Genomic DNA, 12,538 nt, shown 5'->3' with positions numbered 1-12,538 from the left:
ATTGTGGTAGACCTGAATTTCACAGAGACATGAATCACAGAATTCTGGATTTGAAAGGGACCCTGGGGGTCATCTAGTCCAACCCCCTGTGGCAATGCAGGAATCTCAAGTAAAGCATCCATGGTAGATGGCCATCCCACCTCTGTTTAAAAACCTTGAGGAAAGCAGAGCACACAACCTCCCGAGGAATACCGTTCCACTGTCAAACAGCTCTTACTGCCAGAAAGTTCTTCCTGGTTTTTTCGTTGGAATCTCTTCACTTGTAACTTGAAGCCACTGGTTAGAGTCCCACCCTCCAGAGCAGGAGAAAACAAGCTGGTTCCATCCTCCATGCGACAGCCCTTGAGAATTGGAATATTGGAATATGGCTATCATATCTCCTTTCAGTCTTCTCTCCATGCTTGCCACTCCATACTAGCTATGAATGACTAGGTAAAGGTAAAAGTACCCCTGCCCATACGGGCCAGTCGTGTCCGACTCTAGGGTTGCGCGCTCATCTCGCTCAAGAGGCCAGGAGCCGGCGCCGTCTGAAGACACTTCCGGGTCACATGGCCAGCGTGACGAAGCTGCAGCTGGCGAGCCAGCACCAGCGCCGCACACAGAAATGCCGTTTACCTTCCCGCTATAAAGCGGTACTGTAATGAATATAGGGGTTGCTTGTGCATAAGTTGCCGCCACTCCTGGCTATGTTGCCTTGTTAAACCTTTTCTGTCTGGACAGCCCTTCACTTCAGTGGGCGTTTCTTAAACCTTTTCCAGCATAAAAGCTGTTTGACGCCAAGTCTCCCCCTACTCTCCCTGCGCGGAAGTCTTCTGCGCAGGGAGGGTGTGGGTAGCGGAGGACCCGTGCTTTCCCCGCTGGTGTCCAGCGAGGAGTCCTGGAGCCCTCTCGCCGATTCCCCCATCTGCCCCCCTTTATCCCTGGTGTTGCGCTGATTTCCTTCCCCAGCTAACGAGCTGTCTCTCTCCCTGCTGGGCCCTTCTCCAGCATCACTTGGGAGCCTTCCCTCCGCCTCTAGCTCCGATGTCAGTTCCCTGACAGGTACCTATTTATCTACTTGCACTTAGGGGTGCTTTCGAACTGCTAGGTGGGCAGGAGCTGGGACCGGAAGACGGGAGCTCACCCCGCCGAGGGGATTCGAACCGCTGACCTTACGATCAGCAAGTCCTAGGCACTGAGGTTTTACCCACAGCGCCACCTGCGTCCCAGTATGAATGGCTAGTAAGCACCATTCAATTATGCATATCTTAGGAATCAAGGTGGATTTGATTTGATTTTTAAGCAGTGTGCAAAAATCCAGCCCTGAATTTCCACGCATCTCCCCACTTTTCTGCACCACGGTCTCAGGAGCCCATGTCAATTCTACTGTGCGAGATCCAGTCATCTATGCACTCAGGAGCTGTGGGCAAGGAGCTGAAAGTGGGATTTCCACCCTGCTTCGAGCTTGTGTTACTTCAGTCTTATTTTGACTGCTCAGATCTTTACAGCTGTTTGTTGTTGTGGGTAGCAAGGAAAGGGAAATGGACTTGTTTATTTCAAAACACATTCTCGGAGGAAAACACAGCCAAGGAACGAGCAGGACTGTCGTCATGTGTGGGCTTGGATAATTGGGCCGGATGCTTGCAGAATACCAAAGCAGCTTGATGGACAGGGAGACAGTTTTTTGTTTTTGCTATCAAAGTATTGTTTTGAGGAGGAGAAATCCCTAGGCTTTATCTGGGTTTGTTTCCATATTCCAGGAACTAAGTCCACTTAACTGTGGCCAAGAAAGGGAACAGTCTTGAGAGATGAGACCAGGGGTGCCATTCAGTCTAGCATGCCATCTTCAGTAGCAGCTATAGCCACACAACTCTGAGCAAAGTCAGCCGCATTATCTGCTACTCAGAGGCATACTGACTCTGAGCACACTGATTGGTTAACAGCCACCGAAAGGCCTGTTCCTCATTATTTTTCATATCTAAACTACTGTTCCTGATCATGTTTTATGGTGAGGAAATGCACAAGGTAATTGTGCGCTGAGCTAAGAATGCGTAACTGCTTTGCAGATTTGCTTCCTACAAAACACGATTAGGCCCTGTAGCTTAAATATGACAGTAATGGGGAACAGGACCTCTTTTGTTTGTCCTGAGCGAGCCTGCTTCAGTAGAATTCTAATATCTTGAGTGAGAAAGAAAATCATTTCTCTTTCTCCCCTTCCTTGCCCCATCTGTAATTTTGAAAACTATCATGTCCTCATTCCAAGCCCGTCATCTTTGTTCTAAATTAATCTCTCTTCTCCTTGGCATCTCCGCCTTCCTTTTTTTAATGGGGCTGGACTCTTGCGCTTTATCCGATGTTCTGATTTTAGAGGCATCTCAGCGTGTCATTGGAGATGCGGATCTTGTGACCATGGAATGAGATTTGCAAATGGAAGATCTAATCCCCTCCAGATCCAATCTCTACTTCAAAGACTGGCAGCACTTGGCTGCCGGTCGTGTTTCATCAGCGGGGCTGTGCTGTGCATTTTTATTTGGCCAAAGAAGAAGCTTCAGAGCAAGAGGGGGAACGTTCTTGTTGGAGCACCGTCTGGGAAGGAGACGAGGGGAGCCATACCATTGTGCACTGCAGCGTCACTGCAGAAGCACGTTGGGAAATGTTCAGCTCAGTGGTGTCTTGTGATAGGCAGGGGCTGTGGATTCCCCCACAAAGTCCTTAATGTGAGCATCATGAGCCCAAACATGATGTGACAGCAGCAGACTTTTTCCTTCAAAGGGAAGAGGAAGGAGGCCAAGGTGAGCAAGGGTCTGGAAACCTAGCCTTATGAAGAACAGTTGAGGGAACTGGTGTTGGGATACTGCCAGGGTGTCCAAGGCAATCAGGAAGCCTTCCACGTCGTCTCCGGACAATCTCCGGTCTCCCATTGGAACAGCATCAGTCAATTAGTGACACGAGCCTCAGACACATTCCAGGACTTGTGCACACCCTTTCTGCAGAGTTTCCACAACGGAAGATTCACCCAGGAGAGCATATTTACAGCTTTATTCAATGTTGGGCAGAACAAAGGAAAAACATGACTGCTTGCATCCATGTCGAGGAAAACAGCCGGAACAAAAGCTATATACAAAACGGAAACTCCCAGTGAGCGGGAAGTACACAGGCACGTGACACACAACAGCCTGTTCCCTTTTTAAGGAGGAACAGAAATATCCTAACAACTGGGTATGTTTATCCTGGGGGGAAAGGAGACTGAAACATGGCCATCTTCAAATATCTAAAGGGCTGTCACATGGAAGATGGAGCAAGCTTGTTTTCTCCAGCTCTAGAGGGTGGGACTCAAAACAATGGTTTCAAGGACTTCCGGGTTAGCGCCATCGGCAATGGCGGAGTTCCTATGACCGAGAGGAACCCGCTCCGCGAAAATCGGGTCTTGCCGCCGCGGCGAAGGCGGAGACCACTCAAAAACCCCAGGCGGAGGAAGCCTGGGAACGTGGGATTCGGCTGACACCAAGAGCGCCTCCCCTACTCGCAGGGAAACCCTTTTTCGGGGATCCGAAGCAAAGTGGGGTGAGTGGCATGGTGTTTTGAATCGACCGCTACTTTTACGGAGTGAAGCCGCACAGCCGTTGCCGGAGAGCGCTGACTTTTTCCTGAAGACAACTGGACTCTAAATAAGTACCCGTGAGTAGAACAGAAAATTGGACTACGAAACATTTTAATTGAGGGGAAAGTTACAGAGAAGAAGCGGTGGGCTGGAGAAAAATTGAACTGGAAAAGACCCTGATGTTGGGAAAGATGGAGGGCACAAGGAGAAGGGGACGACAGAGGACGAGATGGTTGGACAGTGTTCTCGAAGAGACCAATATGAGTTTGACCAAACTGCGGGAGGCAGTGGAAGACAGGAGTGCCTGGCATGCTCTGGTCCATGGTGTCACGAAGAGTCGGAAACGACTAAATGACTAAACACACATCCTGCATGGTCAATCCTGCAAATTTTCCGGTTGCCACTTCTCGTCAGCAGGTAATATGGAGTAGTCGGGAATCTCTCATCTGCTGTTAAACACCTGGTTCCATTCCATAGCAACAAAAACCCATGCTCCTGGCCTATGAAAGAATCTCAGGTCAGAAAGAGCAGGGCAGCATCATCGCTATGGACAGGAGGGAGAAAACTGTTTAGTTCACGTAGGAAGTCAAGTCTATTCTCAAAACAATATATGAACCAAAATGCTGCCATCCCTCTGGATTTTGTCAGGCAGTTCTCCAGCCAAAATATGTATACATGTGTTATATTAAGGGAAATCCATTGCTCAAATGTGTGTATTAAAAGTGTGTATATGAAAAATGCATCAAAGGGTGTGCATTAGGAGAAATTTGCATTAAAATGCAGGAAAAAATTCAGCAAGTGTTTTTTTTAAGCAAATCACAAACTGGTGTGGAAATGTAGAGAACTGAAGACTGGGAACATGAGAAAGGAGGAGAGACAGGAATCAGCAGAATTGCCCATCCCTAACAGCTAACTAATGACTTTACAGAGGTGCAGCAGTTGTGTCCCATCCTACAAACTTCCTTGACAAAGGGTGAGAGTCATTTTGCTCCCTTCTTCGCAGGGCTCTGGCACTTTGTCGATGTAATTGCAATCCAAAGAAGGAAACACTCTCACACTAAACCTTGCACCTCTTGGCCATCAGTAACAGAGTCTAATGGATGTTTTCCATTGATTTATAGGAGCTGAACACCCCAAGCAGCGCTTTTATGCAGGTTCTCATTGCTAATACAAACTCTACACTAAGCTTTCTCAAGTCATCTCCGCGAAGTGCGCCCTAATGGTCAGGCAGGATAATTCATTACCGGCACGTCTTACAAGTTGTCATCTCAACCATCACATAGAAGCTTCTTCTTCTGCAATGCAACTGGCAGCTCTATAGCTCCATATATCAATATTGCATGACAGTCCAAGGCAGGGTGGAGGGAGAACTCCTTGAAGACAAATATTCCAAAGCCAACTGGAGCAGGAGGGAGGTAATTACTAGGAATGGGATTGGCCCTAGACACTACCCATCTATATATATCACAGGCAAGGTGCCACAATATCTTTAACAACCACAGGTGTCCAAGACACCTCGTAGCATCGCATCGGAAGGTAAACTCACAGATGACAGATGTTCACTCCAAACTTTTAAGACAGCGTTGAAACCTAACAAGTCCTTTGCCCTGCAGTATTTCACATTTCCTTTTGGAAATCCCACTCCATCCTACGCCTCGTTCTCCTCTGTTCTATCTGTCTTTCCCCTTTTCCTTTGTTGTCTTGGTTATGTGGCCAGGCTCCTGATATGCTGCTCATTTTCATTTTAATAATACACTCTTGTAAAGCACAATATTTTACTTCAATTGCATGTGTCACTGGGAAAAAAATCCTTTGACGTGGATGACATTTGTATATCAACCAACTGGTGCTGCTTTATGATTCCAGGTACTTTGCAAGAGTTTCACGAATCGGATGTCTTGGAAGCCTGAAATATGATCTGTATCATCTTTTATATGAACGTATAAACAACAAACATCAATCAATTCTGAAACTGCATGAGGGAAAAGGAGGCGAGAAAAGTTTTCCTAACTGCTGTCTAAATTCCTTAGCAACAAGCCAGCAGGTAGAATGGACTCACATCATAAGGAAAACACATCACAAGAGGATGATGGTGGTGATGATTTATTCAGCACTTTAGAATGTCCAAGTGCCCATATCTTGTTGCAATTCTTACAAGAGCCCAGTAAGAAAGGCCAAGATTTCTGTCTCTACATTTGCTTGCCAAAAGCCACCTAATGAACTCATTCTCAAGTAAGATTCAACCATGGATGTCCTACTAATGGTACCAAATAGTAGACACAAGATCTACCCACCAGGGAAGAATGGCAGATGAAGCTGATGGACTACATGGAACTGGCGGAAATGACTGGCAGAATCCGAGACCAGGGAGAAGAGTCGGTGGAAGAAGATTGGAAAAAATTTAAAGTCTATTTACAAAAATATAGCAAAATTAATGAATGTTAGAAGGATGCTGGAATGAAGTTACATGGTTTTAGCAGAAATGTTATAAAGAATTAAGTAAAAATGGATTGTTAATGGGCCAAAGTGTAAAATTTAAGGTCAGATTGGGTTAAGGTAATTTATAGAACAAAAATTGAGAAAGATGGAAAGGATTTGCTGAAATAGCTAAATTGAATTAGAATACAAAAAAGGGAGGTGTGAGGAGGTCGATGAAACAAGTAAATGAAAGACAAAGACATGGAAATACTGGATGTGTTTTTAAATGTTTTTGGTTTTTAAATGTTTTTCTTCTTTTTTATTGTGCTGTATTGTTTTTTATTCTGCTTTTTATTTTTTTGATGTATTGTAACTTTTTACTGTCTCTTTTTTCCCCTTTATTTTGTAATTGTTAAACTTTTAATAAATATCATCTAATGGTACCAAATAGTATGGGAAACAGCCTTACTAGAAAAATTAACCAATAAACTGAAACTGACACGGGGACAAATAGAAGAAGACGCCTTCACCCCGGTATGGCTCCCCTTTATCACATACACAGCCCAAACAGAAGACGACAAGAATCCACGAACAGCATACGAATCAATATAGCTAACCTGATTCAAAAACACCCACCCACCCCACTCACACATGACAACAAAGTTCACCACAAACAAGCAACCACGCCCTAGGCCAACCCCACCTTCTCTCACCACCAAAGGAACACAAGAGAATAGCAAAGAGAACCCACACAAACGACACTGACACAAAACCCCACATTAAGTAAAATCGAAACATCGCCACCTGACCCCACCCACCATGGCCCCCTCCACCTCTTCCCCCTTTTTCTTCCTAATGTAACACTAATGTCTCAGCAAACGAAACTGACCTGTAGAAAACGTAACTTGAAAAAAGAGACATTGCACATACAATGGGCGCTTCATTTCTGGAGGGGGAAAAGTGCGTCCTATAGAGCAAAAAATATGGTAAGAAGATGCACTATGCGCTATCCATGTATAAGACGACCCCTTGTTTTAATCTTCAAAAAATTAGGAAAAAATATAGTCTTATACATGGGAAAATGTGGTATATCAAATCACGTCCCTAGTCGCAGGAGAGCCCACGAAGCACCCTCTGGCCTGCTTCTCCCTCCATTTCTGTTCCATTATGTTACTATTTATCAAGCTGGATAGCTCAGCTGGTTAGAGTATGGTGCTGATGATGCCGTGGTTGCAGATTCAACCCCCGTATGGCACAGCTGCACATCCCTGCACTGCAAGAGGTTGAACTAGGTGATCTCAAGGTTCCTTCCAGCTCTGCAATTCTGTTATTCTATGATCTATATGCTGCCTTTCAGCCCAAAAGGCTCCCCAGGCACCTCTCAAGAATAAACAGTTACATAAAGGTAAAGGTAAAAGGGACGCGGGTGGCGCTGTGGGTTAAACCACAGAGCCTAGGACTTGCTGATCAGAAGGTCAGCGGTTCAAATCCTCGCGACGGAGTAAGCTCCCGTTACTCGGTCCCTGCTCCTGCCAACCTAGCAGTTCCAAAGCATGTCAAAGTGCAATTAGATAAATAGGTACCACTCCGGCGGGAAGGTAAACGGCGTTTCCGTGCGCTGCTCTGGTTCACAGAAGTGGCTTAGCCATGCTGGCCACATGACCCGGAAGCTGTTTGCCGGCTCCCACAGCCAATAAAGTCGGTCACAACTGGACCTAATGGTCAGGGGCCCCTTTATCTTTACCTAAGGTACCCCTGACCATTAGGTCCAGTCACGGATGACTCTGGGGTTGCGGTGCTCATCTTGCTCTATAGGCCGAGGGAGTCGGCGTTTGTCCACAGACAGCGTTTGTCCACAGTCATGTGGCCAGCATGACTAAGCCACTTCTGGAGAACTAGAGCAGCGCACAGAAACTAGAGCAGCGCACAGAAACTTCATTTACTTTCCCGCCGGAGCAGTACCTATTTATCTACTTGCACTTGACGTGCTTTCGAACTGCTAGGTGAGCAAGAGCTGTGACCGAGCAATGGGAGCTCACCCCGTTACGGGGATTCGAACCGCCGACCTTCTGATCAGCAAGCCCTAGGCTCTGTGGTTTAGACAACAGCGCCACCCGCATCCCTCAAACAGTTACACACAAATACATACAAATACAATAATGTGAACGTGAACAATGCAAGTGATAGAAATCCAAAACATTTCCTGCACTCATTGCAGCAAAGTCTGTATTAATATTATTTTTGCTTCATCCTTCTTAGGCAACAACTAATATAACCCCACCACAAAGTATTTCCTCTCCCTCTGCACATCAAATGTGGATGCCAATTTGATGGTCTTATGTCTGGAATAGCAATGAGCACAGCTAGGAGGTCTTTTTTCCTTTTCTTTTTACACCTTCGTGCTGCGAAAGGGCTCCAGCTTGATTGGGAAGAGGGCGGAGAGGAAGAAAAGGCTTCAAAACCAGAAAGGACCCCTTCATCCTTTTTATTATTTCTTTATCAGAGAAAGAAGACAAGCACAGAGACCAAAACTTTCAGATCTGTCAGAAGCATCTGTGTGGAATTATTTGTTGCTTATAACACTCACCCCCCGATGCAGTCCCTGCAAGCAAAAGTCCCTATATATGAGAGGGAAATAGAAAGGCATACAGTGCTTTTAAAGCTGAGCAAAAAAGATGGGGTGGGGGTGTCAGAGGGAGAAACAAGCAAACTCCTACTGACACTGCCCACTGAAGAATTTAGTAACTCCAAAATTCAGAGAAAATGAATAGAAACAGAATCTAACAGGGCTGAAATCTTGATGTTACACAAGCGCATTTTCCATGCTACCATTGAATTGGGGTTTTCAGACATAAAATGAAAAGACAAAACTCCCAGTTCTAACGCACGATAACCCATAATCTAAGCCGGGGTGGACAACCTGAATTGGCCTCCAGATATTGATGGATTCCAACTTCCCTCTGCCCCAGCCAACAGTCAAAGATGATGGAAGTTGTAGTCCAACAATAAGACCACAGGTCACCTGCCCTTGCTCTAAAGCCTTCCTCAACCTGTCCTCACCGTCCACACCTAGAGAGGAATGTGCAAAAATGAAGGCTCTTGTGTGCAGGACTCTCTGCCTTTAAATAGTCTCCTGGCCTAGTCTCTCTCCCACTTTAAGTAAGTATTAAAAGGCATTGTTTTATCATTTGCTTTCTCGCTTGATTTGACATCGCCCCCTATTTCCAGGTTAACTTCTGCATTCTTTTTGCACTCTGTCACTCTCTCACAAAATAGGCAAATCCCCACCCCCATCTCTCTTGTCCTTTTGCATCAATCTTTTCTTCTTCTTCATTGTGAGCCTGAGTGTAAGGACATCATGAGTTGCATCCAACTAAGGTCTACTCAGAGAAGACCCACTGAAATGAATGAACCTAAGTTAGTCATGTTCATTATCAACTTCAAAGATTAGGACAGGATACATAAAGACACCACATACACAACAAATGAATAAAAGGAGATTCGCCATATTTAAGTTAAGAACTTGCTGGCTTTGACATGCATACCTAGTGCACAGAAGGCCTTTTTAATTTTCTTTTCTTTTTAACAGTAACTACAGTGAGCTGATCAGTGATAATGAGTTTTAACCTCATGCGACTTGGACCTTAGAGCAGGCAGTTGCTCCTCCCCTGCCCTCATTAAATGGTACCACCGCTGCTGACATCACCATCCTGAGGACCAAAACCCAGGAAGGGTCAAGTCAATCACTAGGAGCAGTGTAGAAATGCAGTATTGCTCGTGGAGAGTAGCGACATCATGAATATGGATTTCAGACTTTATGTCATGCTTGGAGGAAATAATCCGATCTAAAGTCCAAATGATCTCCATCCAAGGAGAAGGTTCATTCTACAGTTCCTTTTTTAAAAAACTGTTTTAAGGAAAAAACAGCCATTTAATCATTCATCACTAGAAAATTTCAACATTCAAAAAGACCCAGTAAGTTAGCAAAGGTACAACATTCCACAAGAAGGCAAGTATCTCCTCTTCCGAGAACAGAATACGTGAGTAGACAGTTAAACCACCAGGCAGAACATACCAAGCCAATCTCTCTCCACTGGAAGGTCACCTCCAATGGATCTTGAGAGACAATCAAAACACCTGCCAAAAACTCAGAGTTAAATGCCTCCTTCAGCCTTTGCTTTGGCTCCAGAATACAAATACTGATGGCCCCACATGATAAATTGGAATTGATGTAATAGAGGAAAGCCGCAGCAAAGACAAGGGTGAGCTTCCCATTCTCTTGGATGGTGCCCAAGGAAGATCAGACCCTGAGGAAAGGATGCCTATTTATATCCAGTCCCTGGTGGCAACCCAGTAAATACAATCAACAAAGAGTTCTGTGACACTTCCAAGACTAACAAATTTATCGAGGCATAAAACTTTTGTAGGACAGACTATGTGTTCTACTCTGAGGCTCTGGCCCAGAACAGCTTGTGCTAAAATCAATTTGTTAAGAAGTCTTTAAGGTGCCACAGAACTGACAATTTTTATTTTTGCTGCAAATGATTAATATAGTCACCCCTCTGGAATTTGTCACTGGTCAACAGAACACTTAACACGATTTCCTTTTCACTGGAAGGAATGGGAATAAAGTCTACTTTCCACAAAGCCACCAGTAACTTCTGCGACGGATTAAACTCAGGCATTCCACCACATCATGCAATACACAAGCTGGCTTTAATAAATCATCTTTATCGTACTTCCAAATGCGACATCCTAGGGCAGTAGCCTTCAGCTTTTCCAAGCCAAGGAACCACCTTTAACTCACATTTGGTGAGACATTTCTTAATTTTCTTTTACCATATTGGTATGGTGAAAGTCCTGCTGTTGTGATCTTAGATCAGGTTGTGACCTAGTCATGATCCCTGATCTGCGAACTGAAGACCTGTTGTCCTAAGATACATTCCACTCAACAGATTGCAGAATTGTTGTGCTAATTTGCTTTGGCTTAGGCCTGTTCCCAAATAACTGCTTTCTCTTCGTTCACACAGGCCAAACTTTGGCAGAAATAGTCCTCAGATAACATAAACCTATGCATCCATACCATTTCACAAGTCTTCTTTACTACGGACCACATCAAGTTAGGAAAAGCCAGGCCTACCTTTTTCAGCTTGCCACTCTTGGTGCCCACGAAAGCCAGGGAGTGGTTCTTATAGACATAAGCAATGACGGACGTCATCCTGTCCTTGTCTTCTGTTAAGACGGGGAGTCCTCGTACCATTTCGGATACTCCGAGTGGGGCATTCATATCCAGGCCACAGAAATTATCATCAATTGTTAACAGCTGCAACGAAAGGGAGAGAGTGAGAGAGAGAATATTGCTTAAGGGGATAGGTTGATCTGCTGTGGGAAGCAAAGAACCTTTCTAATTTCTCAAATATTTTGCAAGTGGGCAGTGAACAACAGGAATTGTTTTGATGGCCACAACTGAAGCTAGCCTTTCTCTTAAAAAGAGCACTGAGCGATAGGGCGGTGCCTATCAGAAAGGTAAGGTCTCAGTTTGTGGAATGCGGGTGGCGCTGTGGGTTGAACGACAGAGCCTAGGGCTTGCTGAGCAGAAGGTCAGCGGTTCGAATCCCCACGACGGGGTGAGCTCCCATTGCTCGGTCCCTGCTCCTGCCTACCTAGCAGTTCGAAAGCACGAAGTGCAAGTAGATAAATAGGTACTGCTCCAGTGGGAAGGTAAACAACATTTCCGTGTGCTGCTCTGGTTTGGCAGAAGCAGCTTAGTCCTGCTGGCCACATGACCCGGAAGCTGTACACCAGCTTCCTAGGCCAATAAAGTGAGATGAGCGCTGCAACCCCAGAATCGTCCATGACTGAACCTAATGGTCAGGGGTCACTTTACCTTTACCTTTAAGGTCTTAGTTTGTGGAATACGAATTTGTGGAAAGAAATAAAGCAGTGTTGGGTTTTGGGGAGCTGGGCTGGCAAGAAGCCATCTCGGGCATTTGTGAGACATCATGATGCTCCTTTCGGATTGCCATTTTATGTCACCAGAATTACTAAATGCAAAATATTCTAAAGAAAAGTAGCGTGTGGGTGAGCGAATCTGTGTATTTCTGCTCTGGGTCACACTCATTTGTTTTTTCCCCCTGGTTCTGTCCCGTTTGTTCATGAAACTGCAGATTATTCTTACTTTTCACATCCTCTCAAAATACACTTTGATACACCTCTGAGAACTGTGCCACGACTTTCATTTTGAGAAATGCAAAATGCAGTCGATAGCTAAGTTCCAATCTGTGCATCAGACCAAGAAGTGCAGAGCTGGACACCGCATACAGGGATTTACAAGATCAAATTCCTCAACCATCCCTACAAGTCAGCCAGTTCAACTGTCGTGCCTTGGAGGCGCCCAGCACTTCCTTTCAGAATCAGTGCCTCTGGTGGTCAGGCAGTGATAAGGCAGTGAGTGCTACCACCATGGCTCTTTCCAAGGGTATGAGTCCGGCCACGGAGTCTAACTGAAGGATGTCACATGTTTGTCAGCATCCCAAGCTA

At 45.3% G+C, this 12,538-nt stretch overlaps 1 protein-coding gene across 2 annotated transcripts in view; it reads right to left on the bottom strand.

Moving 5' to 3' along the window:
• The window catches only part of PLXNA4 (plexin A4), a 600,353-nt gene that overhangs the window by 520,796 nt on the left and 67,019 nt on the right, over positions 1 to 12,538 (bottom strand). For both annotated transcript variants that reach the window (XM_083460906.1, XM_083460907.1), the window contains exon 3: positions 11,139 to 11,321. In XM_083460906.1, the coding sequence (XP_083317032.1) occupies positions 11,139 to 11,321 (183 nt within the window). The remainder of the gene's footprint in view (positions 1 to 11,138; positions 11,322 to 12,538) is intronic.

The sequence above is a fragment of the Podarcis liolepis genome (assembly GCF_965112155.1).
Source record: "Podarcis liolepis genome assembly, chromosome: 10".
Taxonomy (NCBI): domain Eukaryota; kingdom Metazoa; phylum Chordata; class Lepidosauria; order Squamata; family Lacertidae; genus Podarcis; species Podarcis liolepis.
Note: the sequence above shows the minus strand (reverse complement) of the source record. Positions and strands in the feature narration are given on the sequence as shown.